At 43.6% G+C, this 24,814-nt stretch overlaps 2 protein-coding genes across 3 annotated transcripts; one reads left to right on the top strand and one right to left on the bottom strand.

The window, feature by feature from the left end:
• The first annotated feature begins 941 nt into the window (after positions 1–941).
• Positions 942–13,143, top strand: paip2b (poly(A) binding protein interacting protein 2B). 2 transcript variants are annotated; one of them, XM_030075839.1, is made up of 4 exons: positions 942–1,170; positions 8,703–8,869; positions 10,466–10,648; positions 10,902–13,143. In XM_030075839.1, the coding sequence occupies exons 2-4, from the start codon at positions 8,714–8,716 to the stop codon at positions 10,956–10,958; spliced, it is 396 nt and encodes a 131-aa protein (XP_029931699.1). In that variant the 5' UTR covers positions 942–1,170; positions 8,703–8,713; the 3' UTR covers positions 10,959–13,143. The 2 variants fall into 2 exon arrangements, with proteins under 2 accessions (XP_029931699.1, XP_029931698.1); XM_030075838.1 differs by lacking the exon at positions 942–1,170 and adding an exon at positions 2,839–2,999.
• Positions 13,144–19,252: 6,109 nt separating this feature from the next.
• nagk (N-acetylglucosamine kinase) lies at positions 19,253–24,638 on the bottom strand. Its single transcript, XM_030077020.1, has 10 exons — positions 24,589–24,638; positions 24,017–24,101; positions 23,365–23,463; positions 23,023–23,164; positions 22,341–22,451; positions 22,126–22,238; positions 21,500–21,587; positions 21,299–21,396; positions 21,117–21,195; positions 19,253–19,797 (listed from the first exon to the last, which is right to left on the bottom strand). The coding sequence occupies exons 1-10, from the start codon at positions 24,615–24,617 to the stop codon at positions 19,595–19,597; spliced, it is 1,047 nt and encodes a 348-aa protein (XP_029932880.1). The 5' UTR covers positions 24,618–24,638; the 3' UTR covers positions 19,253–19,594.
• Positions 24,639–24,814: the final 176 nt, after the last annotated feature.

Below are 24,814 nucleotides of genomic sequence, written 5' to 3' on the forward strand. Positions count from 1 at the left end.
TGTCAGACATTTGGGCCAATTCGTTCACACACATGTCAAAGAGATCAATTTCCGTAGACCCCATGGCAGAGTTTCAGGTTGCACTGTATGTCAGCTGTCAGCACACACACATCATTCATACACAACAGCTACGCCAAACCTGAGTGTTAAAAGGAATGTGGTGGAGCTGACTTTTGGATTGACCAATAACACAACACACTGACCAGCTGACAGGCTCTGATGCAAATGAGGCAGCTGCTCTGACTGATCTGATTGGATGAGATGCACGCTTTGTGTTAGATGGTGGTACATAGTGCCCTTTCAATTTCCTACTGTCTGTACTTGAATCAGTAACATTGCAAATAAATTTGACAGAGATGTCTCAAATATCATAGTTTAGTTTCCTAAATAATGGCCATCCATACAGCTTTTACTGTGGCTTTAACTGTAGATGTGTGTAGTGAATTGAAATAATGATTATTCCCTCGAAAGCAACAAGAATTTGTTAAGAAAAATCTCCTCCAGTCTGCCTGATGGTCCTGCTCACATGGCAGGAATAGTGTCACTTTTCCACCCTCGCCTCTGAAGAAGCGTGTGTCCGCGGCTCCTCTCACTCATAAATTCATGCATCCTCTTTGCTTCTCATCTCCTCCTGTTGCTTTTTCCTCGCCCTTCAGCTTCACGACATGAAGGTGAGTCTTCATCTGCTTCCGGACCCAGCCGACAAACTGACTGTCAAATATTAACGTGGCATATGGACTGTACAAAAGCGGCAGGTAGAAAATGGGTTATATTTTTGTTTACTTGCATGAATGGGGAGGAGGGGCGGGGCGTGTTCCAAGGCTCCGCCAATGGCGTCGGTGGTAATCTCTAACTGACGTAGACGCCCACCAATGACGAAGCTGTACAGCTGGACAAACGGGACACGTAACAACGTTTTTTTTTTTCTTCACCGTTAGGCAGTGAAACCGTGAATTTCTCCGTTCTGTGGTCACTAAGGACAGGAAAGGCACAAAGGAGACATATGTTTTCTTAGTGTAACGGAGGTTATTCAAAGTATTTCCTCAGCGCAAGGTTTCTGGTGGCGTCCGGGGCGGAAAAGGAGCCGTTTCCTCAACAGCTGGCTTGCATATTTGCGACGGATTCGCCCCTTTTCGCACTTGAACTTGTCTGGTCAGTCTGTTGTTATTGGTGAGTAATGGGGGTAGCTAGCTGGTTAGCTAACAAAAACACTCACGTCGCTCTCAGCAGCAAGCGAGGGACTTTAATTTGGTCGGTTCTCTCTGAGTTATGTTGAGCTGAATAATTAAAAGGCGGGTAAACTATGACCTCCAGTGTGTGCTCACTAGAAGCCCAACAGCCACCAATATAAACAAAAAGCAGTGAATTTATGCTGTGGTCTTCATAAGAACCTGTCTCCTTATAACTTATATCAGTTTGCTATCACCTACCATGATGCATCCTGTGGATTTACCTCATCAACATATGTTAAGGTGAAAGGTGTGTAAACTCTCCCCTGCAAATAAAAATGGTGGGCAAACTGAGTTGAGATATGTGCACCCCCCATTTCATGTCGACTCTATCTTTACATACAGCGTTAGTTACGTTGTTATGGGATAACACCGTCAAGTTAACCAAAGTATGTAGTCTTGGGGTATAATTCACATATTGTGGCTGAGAATATCATTTAGTTCAGACTAGGCCCATGTAAGGGAAGGCTATGCACACTTGTTTGAACAACAAACCTAATCATCTTTATGATGGATTGTTCTCACATATTCCGCGTCCCAAAACATGCCTATCATTGGATCTGACCTGCCGGATCATTTGTGGTTCATCAACACATTAGTTTGATCCCCAAAGCCACGCAGGCATTTGTGTTTTGGAAGAGACCAGAGATAGTAGTGGTGGTGGTGGGGCTGGTAGGATGTTTGTTCACATGGTGCCTTCGAGTACACTTCGTAAAACTCGTTTTCCAATCCCAGTTTGCGTTTCGGTAAGGTCACAAGTAGTGGTAGAGCGGCCCCTGTAATATGTCATATTTTGCTATTTCGTTTAGAAAATCAATCAGCACAGAGCTAGGTTTTGCTGCGGTGGCAGAGTGAAAGACAAACTAATGCGAGTCAGTGATGTGTTTGAAGTTTTTATCGGCTTGTGGCACCTATTGCATATAAAGCAGGAAGATAAAACCCATTGTCTCTTCAACATCAGAGCTACGGCTTTTAAGTATGCATAACAATGTGTGACAAAATACCGCACATATTGCCACATAATAAGTAAAGACATATTATTTACCATTAACTATTAGAGGAATGTCCGTGCTTAACACTCTCAAATATCAGCTCACCTGTTAACTCAGGTATTATTGGAAGTTCCTATTTTCCCAGTTATAATTTTGCACGACTTTGTTATTTTACTACAGCTTTATTTATATAGCACTTTTCATGCAGCCCACATTGCTTCACATTGGAAGATTAACAAACACAGGCAAAAAATAAAAACGATGATAAAATTACAAAATGACAATACAATATGCTCGACGAGAAATTACAAAATAAAATGTAAAAACACATAAAAAGTCAATAAAATAAATAAACTAAAGTATGAACATAAACATGAAAACCAGTGATTAAACTGAGGCTGTAACATTACTCCAAAATGAAAGCCAGATTAAACTGACAGGTCTTCATTTTCCCTTCATTTTGCCAAGCGAGTTTGTCATTATGTGCTACTTTTGTTGCAGGACTGTGTTATGTCGGTGTTTTGCATTTGTACTAATAATTCCGATATTTGTTGCGCACTTAAAGGCACCAGTAGGCCACGTGACCGACCCAGCTCTCTAACGTTAACAAGGTGGCTAACGGGATTTAGCTAATGTGAGCTACGTACCATCGCAGAGAGAGAGAGAGAGGGAGGGAGAGAGAGATCCCCATTGCAAAACCACGAACACGCACTCGTCGCTGTGCTGTCGAAATAAGTTTGTGCTACGTCGTACTTTGAAGAGACACCGACAATGCCAGGTAATTTTTTATCTAAACATATACGAGCTACGTCCGTTCGTCTTTTCCGTGCGCTTTCTTGGCCGAGAAGTTGCCGTGGTCCATCGACCGCAGGATTGTTTTGTTGACCTGGTTCCGTGCATATTCACTGAGACCTGCCATGCTGTAGCAGCGTGCTAGCCGTGGCTAAACAGACTACTTTGTTTGGCCTGACGCATCAGCGCTGAAAGAGAATGGAGTTTGACCTCACCGCACAGCTTCACGTTAGAGATCCTAGCACTTCTTAGATTATCGCATTTTATCCGCTCTTACGCATATACACTTCGCGGCTTTGGTGAAAATACTTGTTTTAAGCTAACCAGCCACCAGTCCTTTGTTGCTTGGATAGTTTTCTCCCCGGGCCCTCCATTGATCGGAAAGCTACCTATCTGTGGCTATTTGCAGCACCGCAGAGAGCCAACTAGCCACTTAGCATGACCTCCTCTAAGCCCGTCCAATCCCATTTACCAACTTTTCAGGTGGGCCTGCTACCTGGCCGTGCCTGTTAGCCTCCTGAAAAATGTTAGCAGGCTATAAGCCACGACGACGCAGCTCCTATTCGCTGCACATTACATAATCCGTTATGAATCAGTTTAATCTGAGCATTTCAAAGTACGTACGCACGAATTAATGTCGTTAACCAAGGGCCAACACGTCCGCCCGTTCGTGTTCACACGGCCTTCAGCATTTAGCGATCGGTAGACGCGACCTCCTTTGCGTTTGAGATTGAATTAGAGTCTTCACTTGTCAGATTCGTTGCTGAATATATTTCTTGAAGTGTTTGTGAGTATCGGATGATACTATAAACAACACAGCTAACAACTTTACCTTTTTATCATATAGTAAGACCTAACACACTGGGCATTTTCACTTATGGAATTTCATATTTTAATCTCTTCAGTGTCATCAATCATCAGATAACTTCTTTTATGTGACATTTCCAGTGTTGCCGTCACCCCCAAAGCTATTTTGTGTGCTTTATCCTTGTTATATCAGTGGTTACACTACTGTTGGCAGTTTGTAAGAGGATGAGTCCGTCCAGGGGGAGATATGATAATGAAAAGCTATACTATTCTCTTGGTTCATTCTAAATTTGTAATTCAGGTCTGCCTTGTAGCCCTAAATATTGTCATTGCTGTGGAGACATGGCAATAAATCACCACCGTTGTTAACTTTTCATTTTAGGGATGAAAATGGGGATTGTGTTTAATTCTCTCCCTTTTCTTTCTTCTGTTCACTTCTAAATGAAAACTGCTCTTTTCCTCTTCATGTTTTGTGTTGGAATGATTGTATTCCTGTGCATAATTCATCTTCATATAAAACTGCAAAATGTGTAATGAAGGCCCAGATAACACTAGAGGCAAGTGAATGCAAAATGGAGTTTGCTAATGCATAGAATTCATTTTAGCTGTGCATAATGAAAGAATGCAAGATCACACAATCACTAAGGATGGGGATTTTCTAAAATGAATTTTTATGGTGCACACAGTCTGCAAGTGTTGTAGTGTCAGTGAGAAACATCTTGTGGAGTTGGAGCTTATCAATTAGTTAAATAGCAGTATGTGTTGACAGGATTTTGGTGCCATGCCGATCGTGGAGTCAAAGTGCTGAACATGATTGAGCCGTTGTCCTTTCCCCTCATTGAATTTCACCGTACTATGCTTGCAGGCGTAGAGGATGGGCTGTGCTAGTTTCTACTAACTAAATATTACATGGTGACCAACACATAGGTTATGCAACACGAACATATAAGTGCTAACATGCAGTACATTATGGTACAGTGCACACTGTCCCTGCTCTCTTTATTTATGCGCGCTCACCCACCATGCACCCTCATGCAGTGGAGAGGCTGTGTTTTCTACGACCTTTTGAAACTGTTGTGAAATTGATGTTTTAGGGTTAGGATTCAAGGTTCACACACTGAACCTTTTGTTTTGATGTTTTTCTCTTAGACTTATAACTCCCATGCAATGACATGTTGCTGATGGACATTTCTCATCAACATTCATTGCTATTTGTTTTGTGTTTTCCTACCCACGCACCTGATTTATTGATTTTTACACGAGATCCATTTGAGTGCTATGCATTTGTCAAAGATAGTGTGATAGTTTACTGTGGAGCTAGGTGTTAAAAATGTGTGTTGTTCCACAACACTTGCAGTGTAATCAGTTTATAGGCCACAGTAAAAATACACACTCACACCTCAGTGCCTCAGTCTACTGATGGGGCATAAGACTGCATAGCAACAAATTTTGGCTCACAGTACTCTGTTGCAAAACTTCTCCCCACCTTCCAACTCTCTCTCACCATTCCCTGCTTATTATTTGGCTTAAAGGCTAACATCCCAACGTTGTGTAACTTGCTGTGCTATGCAATTACATCGTCATTGCCCAGAGACAGACACACACACACACAGATCTAAAGGCCAGGCAGACACACCTCTTTTTAGTCTAGTAACCTACTTTGATTGTACATGTTTACTTTTACTGTTTTGAAAGACAGTGGGCCCATACTGTCTCTCTGTGCAGCCATCAGCAGTCTGCCTTCGGTTAAACTCTGTTTGCATATGTCGATTTTGTTTTGTCAACCAGGCCAGAAAAGTCAGGAAAATTTCTCAAAGTAACATCCTGTTCTGAATTTGAAACAGGGTCATTGCAGGGGTGAAGCATTTAGTGGCCTGGAGCTGGAGCTTGGGAATGAATGTAAGTCAGTGCTGTGGCCTCACATGGCGTGCATTACAGACGTGTGTCTGTGTCAGGCACACCTCCGGGGTTTGTGGGGGGCTAAATTGAGGTCATTAATATTTTTGCATTTTTTTTTTTAAAACTGCACCTCCACAAGGCCAGAGTTTAGTCATGGCAAGTCTATTTGAGCTGTCTGACTTCGAGGATTATGTCACTGTTGCATGCATGTCTCACTGCAGTGGGAACACTAAGTCTCTGCTGCAGGAGCAGGGCTGCACAATTAATCATGTCAAGTCATGTATTAATGTAATCATTTTTAGTTTCCATAATTAATCATAGCATATCTGCAATATGGAAGCATTTCACTTCACTTGGAACATAAATTGCAGCTGAGCTGAGCTTAAGCTTTTGTGCGGGGGGAAATGTGCAGTAATGTAATTTTGTCTCAATTCATGAAGACTAATTACCGTAATGTGATCATAAAGTCTAGCAGAACAATCAGTTATCATTTCATCCATAGTTGAGTGGCCTTAAGTAAGAGGGTTGTCTACTAGAAGAGGACCATTTTCCATTTTGGAAGACTGTCATTCTGTCTTAGCACATAAAAAATGTAAATAAAACTATATACACTATATAAAGACTGTTTCTCTGCCTGCAGCTAAACTAGTCAGTTAAGTGCAACTTATATCCTCTGATAAGGCCCAGTTGTATGAAGTGACAAGTCTGGAATCGGAAAAATCAATATTTTGTTATTGGTTCTCAACGAGCAGATAGAGAGTGATCAGGCTTGTGTTGTGATTGGAAATCCTCCAAAGTCAAATTCCAGCTACACAAGAAATGCAGAGAGAGGAGAAGGGGGAGATGGAGAGAAAGAAAATGTTCTGCACACATAAGGGATGCATAAGTCATTTTCAGGCCAGGTGCAGATATGCAGCGGTGTGGTCTCATAAAATCCGATATTTGAAGTCAGACCCTAAAAATCACATGGAAATGGTAAATGTAAACACAGTTATGGAAGTGGACTGTCCTGCTGGTGTAGGCGGACTGTCTGAGCAGCTGGATGAAGGCACTTTGATAGTCACTGTGGAGGCAGGGGGGATTCACATGCCCACTTCTCCAGGGCTGTCCTCGAGGATTTCTTTCAGTGACCAAATCTCATACTGCACAGTTAATTTGTAAATGAAATTGAATGTTTTACAGCTCTCACTTCACACAACCACAGTACCTTTTAAATAAAATGTAAAAAAGTGTGGGGTCTGGAGACTCCCAGGGGTCTGTGAGGGGCTTCCAGCAGCAGGGTCAATGCTACTGTATAATCAGCAAACCTGAATCTTGATTGTCCACGACACCTCTAACTGACAAATTGACTGATCAACCAACAGGGGTCAGCCCTACACCTTTCCACCTGTCAGTCTATACTGGAGATTGCTTTTTTCATCCGGTCAGGAAAAAAAAAAACACAAGTTCACTGGCTAAAAGTTTAATAGAGGAAACTTTGCAGCCCAAACTGATAAGTCAACTGCACTTGCTGTTCCTTTGTTGTGATCTGCTCCGCTCTTCATTTTATTCAGTGTGTTATGCTGTACCTTAATGCCCTCTGCTGTATTCCACTGTGATTTTTCACCGGTGCTTTTGCATTCAGCTGCTTCTGGTATGCTATCCATTCTCCACTGCACTCACCCTGGTAGGGAAATGAGGAAGGTGTCATCCCACGGTGTTTCTGATTTATGGTCCCCGGCCAAATTATTTTACTGTAGTTGTTGGTAAGGCTTGTGAACAGTACTCTATCTGTGTCACATTTATCTGGGCCAGCGTGTATGTTCCAGGTTAATAATTACAGACTGTGGCCTTCTACTGCAGCGCTGCCATTCACAAGCATGATAAACCCGTCTGATTGACCGTAAAGTGCCATCCACTTGGTTAAAGCAACAGGGAAATTTAGTAACACATTAGCTTGCATATATTCTTGAGGTCAATATAAATCTATATTCTGACACTCGGTGGGAGCTCCGCTTTAGGACACGGATACTGTTTTTTTGCCTCCCCATTCATGTGAACTGCATTAACAAAATTTCTCTCAAACATAGTTGAAACTAAAATATGAACAAGTTACTAACATGACTCAGAGGATCCATGTAAGGAAGCAGTGGTTATGTATATTTTTTATGCTGACTTGATGAATTTTCAAAATATAACTGATTGAGAAAGTTGAGCTGGTGATCTGGAAAGCCCTGAAATGCAAATTTAGTGAACTGGATCCACCTTCTCATCCAGTTAATTAGTTCAGGCTTAGGGTTAGAATACAGTGTCAGAATATAAACTGACATTGAGCTCAAGGAGATATACAGGCTGTGTTGCTAAACCTCTGTGTTGCTTTAAGACCTGAATCTGATTTTAGTGTTTCCTTTAGAAAAATAATTGTCATGGTTGCAGGGTCAGAGTGATTTTTAAGTTCGGTTTTGGAGACCTGCCTTCGCTCCTGGGCCCAATCCAGGAGCAATTTGAATAGGTGTTTAGATTTAAGATATGCAAAACTGCGTTGTAAATGCATTCGCAATTGTTATGTGGGTTCTGGTTTATGAGCAGTGAGGCCTGATGAAGACTGTTTTACTGTCTTGACATAAAACTAATACTGCTAATTTGCTTAGTTTGAATCCTGGGCCCAGCTGTAGGGTAGGGAATAGGAAACGAACATGTGCCAAAAGTTTTGTGGCTTCAAGCGAGGACTTGTGCAAAATGGATGAAGATTACGAGGAAGTACACATGGTGTGTCTCTGTGTTGTCTTGGTACCATCTGTGTCTGATTTGAACAGTCCTTGCAGGGTGTGTCTTTTGTAGACTTTAATACAATGATCGTTTCCTTCTCTCTTTTAAATTTTAGCTTCAGCACACACATTTAATGCAAATTCCAGTTTCTTTGCTTTATGCTGTATATCCTGCTTTTTTTCTAACGGTCCGACCAGTTTTCTACCGATAACACAAAACTGTCGTCCTCATCCAGAGCCGGCTGAGATGAGCGGTCCTGAGGTGGCCAAGACACCGGGAGGCGGGGCTCCGGGGAAGGAAGGAAAGGAGCCGGTGGCCAATGGGCACACAGGAGAGGGCAGTGACCCCAACCCATTCGCCGAGTACATGTGGATGGAGAATGAAGAGGAGTACAACAGACAGGTGTGTGTTGTGCTATTTCTTATCTTGCACTTAGGATATTACAAAACTGCCTCCATCGCCCACAGTTGAAATTATACATTTAGGTGGCAGACGGAGAGTTTTGCTTCTGTGCTTGGTGCCATTCCTGCTTTGATGTGGATTTTATTAGTCCAGCTGATCCTAGCCCTTCCCGCCACATTACCAAGATAAAGCCCAGACACACAGTTTTATCAAGAGGAAGCCTGTCAGTGGCGGGGTGTAACGACTTGATATATCAGCAGCCCTCATCCCTCATCCACTTTCTACCACCATCTTTTCTCTCTGTCTTCTCTTTTCATATTCCTCTTCTCCACTGCTGCTTTATCTCTCAATCCCCCATCCGCTCACTCCTTCCAACTCTGGCTATGAAAATCTGGCCGGAGTTTGATGATCAGTTAATTTTGTCACGATACCAGAGCTCCGACTTTGATATCTTGACTAAGTTCAATATGTAAAACTCAGGGATACTGCTGACTTAGTTGGGTGTCCCTCTTTTCTGTTTATGTAAGCCAAATGGTACCATATGTTGCTCCTGGCACCGGTTTTGTCAACTAGTTGAAGTGGATTGGGATTCAAGTGAAGAGCCAGATAGCAGCACTGCTTATTTCCAATCCGCCCTGTTCGCTTAACTGTTCCAGGCCACACTTAGATGTCCTTTGGAGGTCTTGTTGAAGTGCGATTTCACATTCGGTGGAAGAATAAAATATGATATTCGAGTCTGTCTTATGTAACTGCACTCAGGTTGTACTGAAAGTTTGATTATTGTGACAACATTACGGCTAACTCTCTCCTTCCTTGAGAGCAGCTTAAAAGCTTGGCCCCTACATCGTCTGAGCCCCCATCATCTTTCACTCTTTCTATTATAAGTGTTGATCTTACTTTTTTCCACCTGTCCTTGCTTTTCCTACCAACCCCCTTACCATCTCCCATTGTACCCCTCCCTTTTTCCCGTCCCATTACCATGTCTCTCTACCCTCATTGAAATCCCTCATGTATCCAACTCCGCTATTGATCTTGCTTTCTCCTCTCACCCTCTCCCCCATCTTCTGTCTCGTTTCCTGTCATGCAGGCCTGTTCTCAGGGTAACTGATGACTGATAACCATCCACAGCTTAACAGACCTTTTATCTCGCTTACTCCTGCCATCCTTTGTCCTTCATTCCCCCCTCTCTCTCTCTATACACCCATACAGCATCTCTGCCCTTTATTTTGACCTTAGTTTTCACCTCTCACCACCTCCTTTATTCCATGACTCCCATGTTTTTCCTCAGTGTTTGAACACAATCTCAGTCAGTTCTGTTGAGTTATAGAAACTGTAATGTTACTGGTTGAAATGCACCAGTGTGTGATGGGTGTGTCCTCTCTGTGTCCTGTCTGGATTTTTTTTTAATGTATGTCTTGCACTCTACTTTTCTCTTGCTTGGTCTGATGAGTTGCGTGTTTTAATGCCACATCCTCTTGAGATGACCTTTGTGTTGGTTTCCTGGAAATCTTCGCCATCTTTCTCTCTGTGCACCTCTCCCATGCCTCTATATCTGCTCATCTTTCTCTTTTTGTTTATTTTTTTGTTGTCTCCCAGGTGGAGGAGGAGCTGTTGGAGCAGGAGTTCCTGGAGCGCTGCTTCCAGGAAATGCTGGAGGAAGAGGACCAGGATTGGTTCATTCCATCACGTGACCTCAACAACCAGGGGGTGGGACAGCTGCAGCAGCAACTCAACGGCCTGTCTGTCAGCGATCACCACAACAACCTGGAGGAAGTGGCGGTAAGCTGGACATACGCTTAGCTCAGCAGTTTAGAATATTCAACCCAGCGTAGATGCTGTTTTACTCTGATTTCTGACCTTTGCTTGCTTTTATCATGACATTTCCTTCTTTAGACTTACCAAATTAGATTTGGGCAATGACAAGATCAGTTGCGCTTTAACCACTGTTTTCTTTTTTCTTCTTTTTTTTATTTTTATTTTTATTTTAAATGTGTTCTTATTCTTCTTTTTCCTCTCTCTCTGTCCCCTCCAGAGGAAGAGCATCTTGAATCCTGAAGCGAAGGAGTTTGTCCCGGGGAAGAAATACTAGGAGTCCCCCTCACCCCCATGGGGCCTCCACACCCGCACACACACATACGCAGACACACAGCCACACACCAGTCCTCAGATATTCTCAGAGACTCTAGCGGCCTCGACCGCACACATGCACACACACATGCGCACACACACACACACACACACTTCAAGCCAAGGTGTGCTGGTGGGCCCAGTTGGGGGGTGGGGGGATTTCTTTTTTTCTCTCTTTGGTTCTTTACTCTTTTTATTTCCTGTTCGTTTCTTGTAAACTGAGGGACATGGGGAATGGGGTGGGGAGGGGTATAATACCAGCAGTGCCCTGCTGCAGGCACTAGCTCAGCATTGCAGTTTGGATTACATTGATGACGTATACAGAGTACGGCAGATCGCATCAGCAACCCCTTGGAAATAAGGCAGCTACCAAGGAAAGATGCCAGGACTTGACGTCAAATCAGTTTCAACAAAAACTGACTTCAAGCATTAATGTGCATCGCACTTTTGTTGAAGTGCTATCAAATAACAAAAAAATTCAATTTCTATGCCAAGTGCATTGTGGAATTCTCTAAGGGTTTCCAATGTAGTGAGATTAGACGGTGACTAATATTTCAGGGGACCAAATGGGTTTCTGTTGCTACTCTGTAGAATCATCGTCCTGTTCAGTCAGACCCGTTAGCATTCCTCCGATAATGTCATAATTAACCTCTCTGTGGCATCACAGCTCTTGTGCATCTAGAGATGCAGATTTGTATTTGTATCTGGTGCGGCTATGTTGCAAACTAAATACAATCCCACCCTCCATACACCCAAGTTCTCAAGTACCTGGACCTGAACATACCTGGACTCACATAAACATGGAAGAAAAATGATTATTTTCCCATTTCATGTGGAAACCCATGTCTATCTGTTGTTCAGGTGTGATATTTCAGGTTAGCTTCCCAGTCATACATAAACCTAGTTAAATGACTTAAAAGAAATCTTGGAAAACTTAATTCCAGAGCTACATTCACTGGTTTTGGAAGGAAACTTTGAAAAATATCTATAAACCTGCGGCTGTAGAGCCGATGATGTTACCAGCTTAATTTCCCTGTTCCATTTGCGGCGATGGGCCAAGTGAACAAGCATGTTGGGGGGAGTATTCAGTTTGGAGCACGCCCACCTTCTCTTTCTGCGGGAACAGCTTGGTTTGTCCAGCATCAGATCAAGTGACCATATCCAAATCAGGTTCTCAAATAGCCTCTCCTCCTTTTTCTTTGTGTTTTCTTTTGTTCTCTTTTTTTCATGTTTTTGAGGAGGAGGCGTTTTGTGTCTCTACTGGGTTGCCGTAGCCTGTGGTGTCCATTCAGTCCTGTTGGTTGGAGGGGGAAAAGGAGGAGATGATGTTGTTTAGCCCATGTGCGGCTGACAGTATCACCTCCTCGCCGTTCTTCCTTACCTTGTTGGAGGAAGTAGGTCAATGTTTGAGGAAGTTCTTATTAACCATCAACCATCTCCGTTGTGGACCAGCTTTCCCTTAAGCATCTCTATTCCAAGTATCATGTCTGTTTGGCGGTGGTGCAAAGATGCTGTTTGGGAACGTCCCAGTCCTCACCACAGTAATCATGTACTAACGATACAAACTTTGCAAAATAGGCAGTTTTTCCTCCCGTCCTCCACTGTCTTGGCATCAGTATGTTGTCACAGGCAAGGATTGGAGTTGACATAGGACCATTAACCCTCATCCCACGGGGCAAAATATGCCACTGTTGATGTGTGGCTCTGACAGTGATATCGTCTTGTGCATCATACCTTTAAGCATAGACACTTGTGCGCTTGTAGTCAGTCGGATTTAAGTATCAGACGGGTAAAAGCGTATGTCCGTTAATGACATTTTTGCCTCGTAATGTTAAAAGTAATAAGGTGGAAATCAGTGTTGAAGAGACTGTGAAGAATTATTCCGTATTCTTGTTGGTTAAGAGTGAACTTCCTCACAAGATATGGGGGGAGATAGGGCGCTTGGACCACAGCTGTTGAATGGCACCCTGGTTAAGCCAATAGGAATGTCCGCCAGGTGGATTGTACAACATGAAATCATTTTTGGTGATTTTGTTTGAGTTGGATGACAAAGGTCATTTAAAAGAGGTCCAGAAGACACAAAAATTATGAATTTCAATACAAAGAAAAAATTCTGAAAAAAGACGAATAAAGATGTTAAAGGCAAATGTCGGCTCAGCGTTTTTGTTGCACTCTGATACTGCAGACTGGGAGGGATCTGATCGCTCGACATGGATGTTTCAATTGATATTGATGATCTGGAGGGTTCTTTTGACATTTCATATTTGCAGTATTTTCCTCTCACATGCACACTCAAAACCTCTTTCCCATCAGGGAGATGACAGGCTGGACACACACACACTCATTTGACTGTCTCCTTTGGGTGCTTGCCAGCAGATGATTTACTGCTGTGGTATGACTCATCCTCAGCTGCTGTATCCTGAGGGAAGATAGCGGCCTGTGAGAGATGAAGCTATGACCGCTACCTCCTTGAGGAAAGATTTTTTTGTGCATGTGTTTTTTTTTTTTCAGCTGACCCCCCTTTGGCCTGCTATGTGCTTAGGTTTGGGCTTTCAGGTAGCACCCCTGCAGCATTTTAATGCATTTCTTAGCAGGATACTCTGGCATTTTACGGGGGAAAAGCATATACACTCAGCAAACACTGCTTCCTGGAAGATGAATTGGTGCATCATATCCAGAAATGAGAGTAGTCAGAGTACATTTTTTGATAAATGCTTTCTCCTCCATTTAGAATTTTAATGAAAAGGAGGCATCCAGTGACCAAAAGGAGGAGGACGAAGGTCACTGAGCTGTTCTCAAGTATGTTGGACACATCTTGGGGCGGGACATCTAGGAGGGTGACACCACAGAGGATCAATACAGGACATACCGATACTGACAATTGCCTAGAATGTATAGTGCAACCAAAAAGGCCTGTGCCCTCTGCTCACCTTGCCCGTGTAGGAAGCCTGGTACTCGGAGCGCAGTGTCTTCCCGCTGGGCACGCTGTAGCAGACACTGGGCTGGGGGTGAGCCTTGGGAAGGGTGGTGCCTCGTGGGATGCGGGGAGGGAAGGTTTGCTCCACAAAACCATAATTATCACTGTACTCAGTCTTCCATGCATGGCTTATGGAGAAGACAGTAGAAATTGTGTGAGAATCAAGACAGGAAATGACACAGGATGATAAAAGAGAAAGACAGACAGGCTGGTGGGTGGGGGGTGTGTGTATGAGTGTGAGTGTCTCACCATTTGCGCTGCTTGGGAACATCCCGAGAGTAGGTGTTATCTTTATGTCCAGCAGTCCTTGTGAAGGTCTTCTTACAGGTGGTGCTGCCCGCGCTTTGGGCTTCTAACACACACAATTTAAAATCAAATGAGTAGTACCAGGAAATTATTCCACTGGTCCAAACTTGCAGCTAGCCTATTAGTTTAAATGGGGAATGCTAACCGTGCTACTGACTCTTTTAAGGGAAAGTGAGCAAACTTTTCCCTGGTGGCAGAAACTAACCAGGCTAAACTGAAGGTGTCATGTTGGGCTACTCCTTCATAGGTGGAGGTAGTGTGCTGTTATTACCTTGTGAGATCCAAATGACCCAGAAAACCTTGAACCTTGAAAACATTCATTTTTTGGTGACAAGTAGCCACAGAGTTCCTCTTACCATTATTTATCGTAAGGTCGATGGGGATGAGACGATGCTTCAGCTTGTACCGCAGCTGGGCTGCTCTAGACAGAGAACTGACAGAGTCCTCTGGAATAACACAGAATGACAACACAAATGCACGCTGCTATCTGCAACTGAAGTGCAGGGAGACTAGATGATGAACATCACACACTCGAGTGAAAACTGAGCTCTGTACTCTAACCTTTCTCTTGGTGACCTTCAACCTTCTGCTGTGCCTTCTCGTTTGCCTGCAGATGTTCCAAAATACTTCCTGCACATACAGGAGTAAATATGATTGCAAGTGAATGTCACTTAGGTGTATGTTTTGGATACAGAACGAGAGAGAGATCCTAACCTTCTCCACCTCCGATGCAGGGCAGCTGGCTTTTGCTTTCTCCTGTTGTATCCTTACTAACTACAGGTACGCTCTCCTTGTGATCTGTCCCCTCCTGGGTCTGGGCCTCTTTCGGGGTGGAGCTTAAAACCCCAGTTGCCTTGGAAGCAGAAGAAGCAGGGGAACCAGAGGGAGGTGAGGAGGCAGGTTTGAACAAGCGAGAGGGGGGCTTGGAGACAGATGGAGGAGATGGGACCAGGGAGAAAGACACCTGCTTGACATCTTTTTGTTTCAGTGAGGGCTCCTGTGGCTGTGTGGTGCCTGAGCAGGAGGCCCCGAGAGGTGGGACTACGCTCACCGAGGCCCCCGCATCTCCCTGGAGGTCATTCTTTGCCTCCAGCAGAGACGCAGCCAGAGACTTCCCTTTCTGTGAAGGAGAAAGAAGAGTAACAGAAAGAAACTGGTCTTTGCAAATGCAGGTTTCTGTGAACTTGCTATGAACGCAAAGGTGCATTTATTATCATTCACCTGTGTGAAGGTGGAGGAGCCGTAGACACTGTTGGTTGTTGTGTAGCAGTATTTACGAAATACAGCCCAAGGGTCATTGTCAATCTGTGGGAGAACACACACACATACACATCATAGTCAACATGATATTCTGCCATCAAGTGTGGTAAGGAGATGGACAGAGGGAGATACATATGTCTATCATACGTCAGGTGGGGTGATGACTGGAGGTTCACGATTAGGTTTGCGTAGTATGTTCAGCTCTTTGACCTGAGGGGGGCGTTCGTTCAGGGGCTTGTAGTCACTCCTGTAAGTGGTCTGGAAACTGTTCCGAGGCCTCAGGCCCGGAATCTGCAGGGGAGACGGAGACATCACTGAACAAAATAATGTATAATAACTCATAATGTGTGTGTGTGTGTGTGTGTGTGTGTGTGTGTGAGAGAGAGAGAGAGAGAGAGAGAGAATGGTTTTGTGGCCTAAAGACAGGATTCACTCCCTGTTAGGAACAGAAAAATTCATTTTGTAACTTTTATCCCAGGTAAAAAATTAAAAAACACTACTTCAGTTCAAGACTGTTAACAGTTTCTTAAATTTTCCTCCAGATATTAAATGTTTTAGAGCTGAATTTTGTACTTGTTCTTACCCAAGGGCTGTAATTTGCATGCATTGTTAATCACATTTTTTTTTTGTAAGGAAACATTTGTTAGTTTTCCCATAGCTATTGCAGACTACTATATTACATTGTAAAATTGGCATAATAGGATTGTTCACTAATTTGAATCACCAACAATGAAAAATGCCCTTTCCATCCAGTTAAAAGAACTGTGAATTGATTATCCAATGGCTCTGAAATTTTCGGGTAGTGTAAATAACTAGAAACGTGCAGTTTCTGGGGAAACTGCGTGGGCAAGCTGGAAGATGTGGTAAACCTCCAGCCCTATGCTGTTTGTAGATTGTGCAGTGTTATTGGAGGGCTTGAAGGCAGTTACTGTGTTCCGGGTATTTTCCAGGCAGTTTTTATCATCTTTTCAGTGGCCACTAGGATGTCTTTGGCCAGCTGCTACGGTATACTGTGTGGCTGCTAAGTTTCTGCAAAGCAGATACTATGCTTTTCCTGATGGTTGCTATGCTGTTGCAAGGCAGTTCCTATGGTGTTCTTGATGGTTGCTAGGGCATTGCTAGGCGGTTGCTATTGTGTTCTGGGTGGTTGCTATGGTGTTCCTGACGGTTGCTATGATGTTGCTAGGTGGTTGCTAGGGCGTTGCTAGGTGGTTGCTATGGTATTTCTGATGGTTGCTAGGGTGTTGCTAGGCGGTTGCTATGGTGTTCTGGGTGGTTGCTAGGGTGTTTCTATGGTGTTCCTGATAGTTGCTAGGGTGTTGCTAGGCAGTTGCTATAGTGTTTGGGGGGGCGGGGGGGGTTGCTAAGGCATTGCTAGGTGGTTGCTATGGTAGTTAGGGTGGTTGCTATGGGGTTGCTAGGGTGTTTTGGGTCCTTGCTATGGACTTACATTAGTGTCTGGGGTCAGTGCTGGGATGCATTGGCTGCAGTGCTAGTGGCCCTTGAGACAGAAAAGGCGACATACAGAGCCGCGTGTGTATCTCTGTGTCAGTGAGAGGGGACTTTGTCCCTGGCAGGCTCTCCGAAAGTTCCGCCATTAGTGTGTATTGCATCCGGATTTCGGGTAAAAACTTGAATTGCGGAGAAACGGAAAGTCGGAGCGGCTTGAAAATTCACACGTTGTTTCTTCTCCACAAGACGCACGTTTTTCGTATTTTGTGCGTGGACGCAGGTTCAAAGCTCTGCGCCCTGGAGCCTTCCGAAGTTTTGGCCATTCATTTCGGATGGCCGAAATTTTCCGTAAAATTGGAATTGCGAAAATTCCGTAAGTCGGATTCCTTATAAAAGTAATAGCAAACTTCTCCCAATCGGGCCGCACATTTTTCCAATTCATTGTGTGGGCCTAAAACGAAAGCTGTAGGAGGAGTTACGTGCGAAAAAACGTACGGGATAATAAAGAAAGAAATAGGAAGAACATGAGTGTGCAAGCTGACAGCTTGCTCACCAATAAAGAACTGAGATGCATTCTAAGAAACTGTTAGTCTTTAAAAAAAAAAGTTTGAGTTTGAGTTGAGGTGGCCAGAAGCCGGCCTGTGAGATGCAGGAAAAAAAGAAAAAAAAAAAAAAAAAAACAGGCACGGAGGGGAGGAAGTCTGTGTTGGCCTGTCCTTAATGCTGATTGATATGTTGTGCCTGATGGTCACAAGGTTGCTTTAAGTCTTCAGACTTTAGAATCGGCCACAGAGAGAGGTCAAAAACTGTATCAGTAATAACACTAGCCATGTTGTTTGTTTTTTTTTTAACCTATTTTAACAGAACAGAGATTCTTACCCAGTGAAAGACAGAGAAATGCAAAACCAAAGCTTCTCTAGTACACAGTTGCAAACTTGTAGTAACAAATGACATGAAAAAAAAAAAAAAACAGACTTCACTTTAGTCTTAGAGTCTCTACCTTCAGGTGTTTAGAGGAATTCATGTGTTCATGTGGTTATCATCCAACGCCTCCTTGGTTCTGTCATCTTACTGCTCCACTGTTGTACTGCTGAAGCTGACCTGAGGCTGTGGAGTGCCTCTGCCTGACACACAGTGGAATGCTCTCTGTCCCTGTGATGTCATAATGTACTGAACCACTGGCTCACATTATCAACTGTGTGTCTGTGACTCACTGCACTTCCAAGTAGCTGCATTGTTTTTTTGTTTTTTTTGCAATATACAACAGATGTCATGGGGTAAATTCAAACAGCTATATAGTGTGGTGCATCTCTGCCACCTGAATCGCTGGGACGCTCCCTACTGCTGCTCCGATGAGGTTGTCATGGAGATAAGGGTTGTGCAGATACATTGTGATTGATGTCACAACACTGTATCTCACCTGCATTTCCCAAGGTCATCTGGAAGTCGATGGATTCATACATAAGAATGGGGATTCACAGTCTCATGTTAATCCACACTGGTTTATACAAAGTTAATGCATCATGTTTATTGGTAAATATAAAATCATCCTTCATAGTTAAAAAAAAATGCATTGCACAAAATTAATTACATAAGGCTCTTTGTCATGATTCATTATTTTTTTCCAGATAGAGCAAAGTCATATACAGCCATATCTTATGTTACAAATGGCCTTTTCCCTTTTCTCAGCCCTTGGCGTTAGCCTGGGACGAGGCTTATTCCAACACACACTCTGATCACCTGGGGGCCAAAAGATACCTGCCACCCATTGTAGGTCACCATCGCTCAAGAAATAGACACCATACAGTGGTACAGCACCATCTACTAGTCAAAGACTGAAGTGCACCAAGCCTGAATGGGTGATGGAATGAATGGACCAAGTTGCAAGGTTTAAATTTAAGCACAAGGTGTGATTTCTGCTCCTGTGTGGTGTTGAGAAAATGCCAGCAATAATGTAATGTAGCTCACAGATCATATGCGCTGTAGAATCATTTTTGGAATCGGAGGGCTTAGATTTATTTTAATTTTTAGTTTTTTTCATTCATCAGTGAACTCAAGTGCAGTTTAATTCTGATCGCATCTGAAACCTGAGAGGGTTCAAAAAGTGCACGGGCTTGTGATGACAGTATGAGGAGTGTAAAACGAATTTTAGTGTTGATTTATTTGACTTGCAGCTGAATCTTGGCCATTTTTCACCATTATACTCCAGAAAAGTGAGTGGATCACAACAGTGGCATGTAAACCAGCTGTGTGCTTTGAGCTTCATTCACAGCTCAGGCTGTGTGGTGAATTACTGGCACCAACTGAGTCCCACACTATTTTTTTTTTCATTGTAATATCTAAGATTGTTGTGAAGAAAGAAAGGTCCGGGAATCTTGTGTAAAATGAAATGCTGCTGGTCATTCAAAATCAGCAGTATCAGCTGTAAGATTAACTCAGTTGCGATACCATCATTATACAACTTTACTATCATGGTCATTATTATGATGATTTAGAATAATGCAAAAAAAATAAAATAAAATAGGAAATTGGTCAAAAAGACATCTTAGTCCTTAGTCCCGGACACGGATTGGTTAATCTCTGTGCATTGTGCAGCTGAACTCTCATTGGCTGCTGTTGAAGGTGTGTCGGTAGAAAACGTTGGCATTGGCTGCGCAATCCATGGTCACCGTGGCGCCCACGCTCTGAGCCCCGAGGCTGGCTCCACCGAGCGCTGACGACTGCTGCAAAGTCAGGAGGCTGTAGCCGTGGAAACGGCCCTTGAACTGCTCAGATGACGCCACGCGGTCCAGGACCTCAGTGAAACCTGCAGATGGGGAGAGAGAGAGTGAGAGAGAGAGAGAGAGCAGAAAATAAGGGAGGATGACACTCTTCATGATGATGCATATTTACTAAAACAATCATTAATATTTCATTTGCATCAAAACTAAAGCTAAAACTTCATATCACAAAAAAACCTCTGGAACTGAGAGTGAATCGGTTGCTATTTCTTCATAGCTGTCTATGTATCTTGGCTTTCTGTTTCGATACGGTTTTCTTTGCTCCAGGGTCATGAAACATTTCTCCAAGTGGGCGGACAGCACCAGCTCTCAATCTCATAAAAGAAAGGAAAAGGGGGGGGAGAAAGAAAAAAAGCATAGCTTATCCAGTTATGTCCTTTTTATGCTCTAGCTTACCCAGGACAGACAAACAGCCATGAAATCAACCCTTAGTTCTGAACGCTACCTGGGGCGGTAACTGGGAATAAACAAAAGCTTTGAGCATTTACTCCCACCTGCAAAATAGCCTCTGCCAAGGTTTAGGTTAGCTTTTAGGTTTTATGTATTTCACATGTCAAATAATACAAAGAGAAAGGAGCATTTGAGAGGAAAAAAAATCTATACAGAATCACATGGGAGGCAGGGGAAGGATGAAACCCCTCGGGTTCATGCCGAGACTAACAACCCATGGAATTAATGTAACACTTTTAAACGGCTGTCTTGAATCGAATGTTTTGATGTAAATGTACACAAAAACATAAACAAGTCTGTGAAATTTTCTTACATTTTTGGTTATGATAGGGCAAAAGAGTTCTGAGGTAGTTCTAAGATCCACTGTACTGAGAATTGAGAGGCATTCATCATAATTTACCACATCGCAACAAGGTTTGGTGAAACTGCACAGTCTGTCTTTAAGTGGGGAAAACAGAAACACACAAAAGATATGCAGGCCACTTGTCAGTCAGTGCCTCCTATTGTGAGACATTCATCACAAAACAAATAAAAAACAATCACCTAGACGAGGACACCAGAAAGAAAAAATAACTGTGAAGCCTCATTTAAAATCAAGTATAAAGTGGTGTCTATATTTCCCTATTTCTCTAACCCTATTTCCAGTCTGATAAACATTTCCATGGCAGGGTAAAATATAATGGAAAGAGATTATGAAGGTAATTTGCTTCTTGAATGGGATTGGACCGGTGCAAATTCTGATGTGCTCCAAATACGGGGCCCTCTGTATGTGATGATGCCAGCCAAAAACTTTCTATCGCCTCCAGGCTTTCTCCTCCCAGGGTGAAACGAATTGACGGTAAAAGCAGGAGATGGGTTTGGCTCTTTGGCTTCCTGAGTCTACAGCAGCACTGACCTGGCTTCAGGAGCTCCCAGCTCTTCCACACCGAGCCCACACACAGGATGGGCAGACCGAGGTCACCACTCAGGAGAGACTGAGGGAGAGAGACGGGGGGGTTAAGGGAGAAAGGACAAACAGTGCAGCGTTGTGACGTTAGGACTCAAAAACGTGATATGGCTAAAGACTGTGTGTGTCACCTCCTGTGCTCCAGGTAAAACTGCCTCCACGTGTTTGGCCAGGACTCTCCCACCCTGGATGAACACATACTGACAGAGGGCATCACCTGCCTCTGCACCTGCAACACACACACACACACACAGGCTTATGTCTCCATTTGATTTCCTGTATGCTCCCTTCCCTTCCAAATAAAAGCAAACAGCGAGCGATGTGCCTCGTACCTTCAGCCAGCTTCCTGCAGAAGCCCGCAAAGTGAGACTTCTGGAAGTTTCTGTAGAGGTGGGGCAGCATGCCCAACAGATCTGACACCTGAGAGGGATTGCACACACATTTTTTTTTTTTTTTTTTTTTTACAAATTCATGCATTTGCCACCATCTGCTGACTAGAAAAAGACATTGGTGGGTTTATGGGACAACAGAATAAAACACTTCCTCTGCTTTCAGCTCCTGGCTTAATCACTGCAACGGTATTGGTACTTATCAGAGGCAATTTAATTAAACTACTGAAACTGGTTTAACTCGCTTTAATGTCTTTCCTACTGCTGGACACTAACATTTTACCTTACAGTGAAGGATGGTGACATTTTCTGTTGAACATTTAACTATACTAGTTGTTTTATTGTTTTATTTAAGTGTGGTTTCTATTGACATGGCTTATTCTCCTGCTGCTGCTGCCAGCTGCATACTCAGTTGTTTTCTGGTAAAACCACTTCAAAACTCTCCACAGTGATATACAGGACAGTCATGTGGGAATATGTGACAAGCACACAAATGAGAAATACTGGGAGGCACATTTTGGCCACATATGCCACCTTTTCACTCCAAGCCTCCATTGCTGCTTTCTCACCTGGAAGTATTCCTCCATGGCCATCCTGACGTATGTGACGTCGTGAGGGGGGGCCGCCAGGTTGTCTTTGGCATCGAACACGGTCTTCACCGCCAAATGAGAAATCCAGAACCCTGAGGGAGACGCAGAGAGAGAAAACAGACGACCAATCAGCTCCGCTCTCTGAGTCCAGCTGTAATTAAAAATGCAGCGTCTGACGTTCGCGTTTGTGTTACCTGAGCCCTCGTCGCCCATCATGTGACCCCAGCCGCCACAGCCGATCTGAGAGCCATCAGGCTTCACCAGCTTGCAGTTGGAGCCCGTCCCTGATATGAGCACTATGCCTCCTAGAGAGAGGAGACAAGCTGGACTGAGACGCTCTTACATACCAATAAAGATAATAATGTCCATTTCATCAGGCCATAAAGCTGGGAGGGCCACATCATGTTTAATATTACAATTATACAACCGCACCTAACACAGTAACATATCTAATCTCTCACTCAAGCACTGTTTCATTATAATTTCAGCTATTCTTTGGAATATCTTTTAATCGGAACACAAATATATATTTGTAAGGTATGAAGACATCAAAAAAAAATATAAGGTACAAAAACATAAATTCAGTATAAAATAATGTAAAATGTAGATTAATGGGCTATAAGATGCGTAAAACATGAATGTATGTGCTCTAAAATTTCTAATGTTGTAAACTGATACTCAATATATACTGCAAAATATAATCGGGTTACAGTGTTAATCCATAATCCCTATATCGTAGATGGTACTAAATTACCTAAAATGTGAGGCCAGTTATATTATATTATACATGCAGCACAGTACTACATCATGAAGGTCTTGTGTTTTCGCTATAGGTCAGATTAAAGTTACAGAGGCAGGAAGTGAACAGTCGCTTACCGCGCTCACTGGCGGTTGCCATGGCACCGATGGCATCTGTGGTGATGAAGTAGTGGCGGCTGAGATTGGGGAACCGCTCCTTCATGTGTGCGATCAGCTTGTCTATCGCATCCTTCTGCTCCCCACCGCTCAGAGACATGCCCTGGACACACACACACACACACACACACACACACACACACACACACACACACACACACACAGTGTTAACATAACTGCCTGTCAGGTACTACTGGAAGGAAATAAAACGGTTTTCTTACCACTAACATCAATTATTACAAAAAAAAAAAAAAAAGTCTTAAATAGATAGAATGACGATTTCTGACGGACAGTTTGACTGACCAGTGAGTGTAGTGGTGTGTCTGGATCCAGCCCCGCCTCCTTCTTGGCTCTCTGGATCATGTCGTTAATGGTCTCAATACATTTATCCACCCCTACCAACTGCAACACACACACACACACACACACACACAAACCTCACAATTTTTCAGCCATCAACATTGCTGGATACTACAAATTGGTAGAGTGATTCTGAGGCACCAGCAAGAATCCAAATGCTTTGAACCAGGTGTTCTCAGATGGGGCTTATATTCAGGTGTCAAATGTGTGTGGTTTAAATCTGCTCCATGTGATAGTCGAGTGAGGACGGGGAAGCCAGACAACAAAATATAGGAGCGATACAACTGGAATCAAAGAGGAAGTGAAAACAAAGCTAAACCAGAGTCGACAAAACCTCCTCAGCAGCAGGTTGTTGTTTCACACAGTGATGGAGCTGGACTGCACCTCCTCATAAAGGCTTTCTCCGGTTATTTTTTTGGCACTGGCCAAGGGGTCACCGGCTGACAAAATATTTCAAAGGGGGTACATTACTGAAAAAAAGTGTGAGAACCACTGCTTTAAAAGGCTGCGTGGATCATTCATTCATTCATTTTCACCCTCTTCTCATCCACTGTCCCATCCCTTCTTTACTGACTCCATCCCTCTTTCCACTCACCCAGTGATTGGTGGACGGACCCTCTGTTTCAGCCAGGAACCTCCCATCCGCAGCCACCAACAGTGCCTTGGAGTGGGTCCCTCCACTGGACAGACAGACAGAGTGAGAGAGAGAGAGAGAGAGAGAGAGAGAGAGAGAGAGAGGGAGGGGGGGGGGGGGGGGGGGGGGGGTGAAAAGCTTCACTAGAGGGTAAAACTGGAAAATAGCTGATCCACTGACAAACTGCAGGCTAGAGCCCTAAAGCACTAGACTAGAGTAACTGAAAGTAACCTTAAACACAGTGACCGAACACACACACACACACACACACACACACACACACACACACACACACACACACACACACACACACACACACACACACACACACACACACACAGTGAGAGTCAGTAGTTCCTCTCCAGCTAGCTAACCAGCATCAGATCTCAGCATTCCCACAACACAACAGCAAAGAAACGACTTCCTCGTCCCGCTCTGCAGAACAACACACCCTCCGCCTGTCTCCCTTCAATTTTTCATTCACAAAAACAAGCTTTGCAAACTTTTTAATTGAGTGTTTAACTCATTCTCACCCCTCTACACCACCGAACACAGCTGCCATATCCGTCTTCCTGTTTTGGACCGGCCGACACCAAAATCTCGCGAGAATTATTAGAGATTTAGTGGGCTCCAAGCTGCAATGCTTAACAATCACCAGTAGATGGAGCTAGAGAGTTTTTTCTTCCACCAATCCCAGCTTTGAAGGATACTACAAATACCTCTCAAAATGCAACCTCCATATGAATACTTCAGGTTTTA

This window comes from Myripristis murdjan, chromosome 18 (genome assembly GCF_902150065.1).
Source record: "Myripristis murdjan chromosome 18, fMyrMur1.1, whole genome shotgun sequence".
Lineage (NCBI taxonomy): Eukaryota > Metazoa > Chordata > Actinopteri > Holocentriformes > Holocentridae > Myripristis > Myripristis murdjan.

Coding starts and splice junctions, on each gene's coding strand:
- nagk (XM_030077020.1), bottom strand. CDS start 24,617: ATGGCAGCTGTGTTCGGTGGTGTAGAGGG. Junction 21,196..21,298: donor TTTTACCTGGAGCACAGGAG/GTGACACACACA, acceptor TCTCTCCCTCAG/TCTCTCCTGAGTGGTGACCT. Junction 19,798..21,116: donor CTGGGAGCTCCTGAAGCCAG/GTCAGTGCTGCT, acceptor CCCCATCTGCAG/GTTTCACTGAGGTCCTGGAC.
- paip2b (XM_030075838.1), top strand. Junction 8,870..10,465: donor AAGAGGAGTACAACAGACAG/GTGTGTGTTGTG, acceptor GTTGTCTCCCAG/GTGGAGGAGGAGCTGTTGGA. Junction 10,649..10,901: donor ACAACCTGGAGGAAGTGGCG/GTAAGCTGGACA, acceptor TGTCCCCTCCAG/AGGAAGAGCATCTTGAATCC.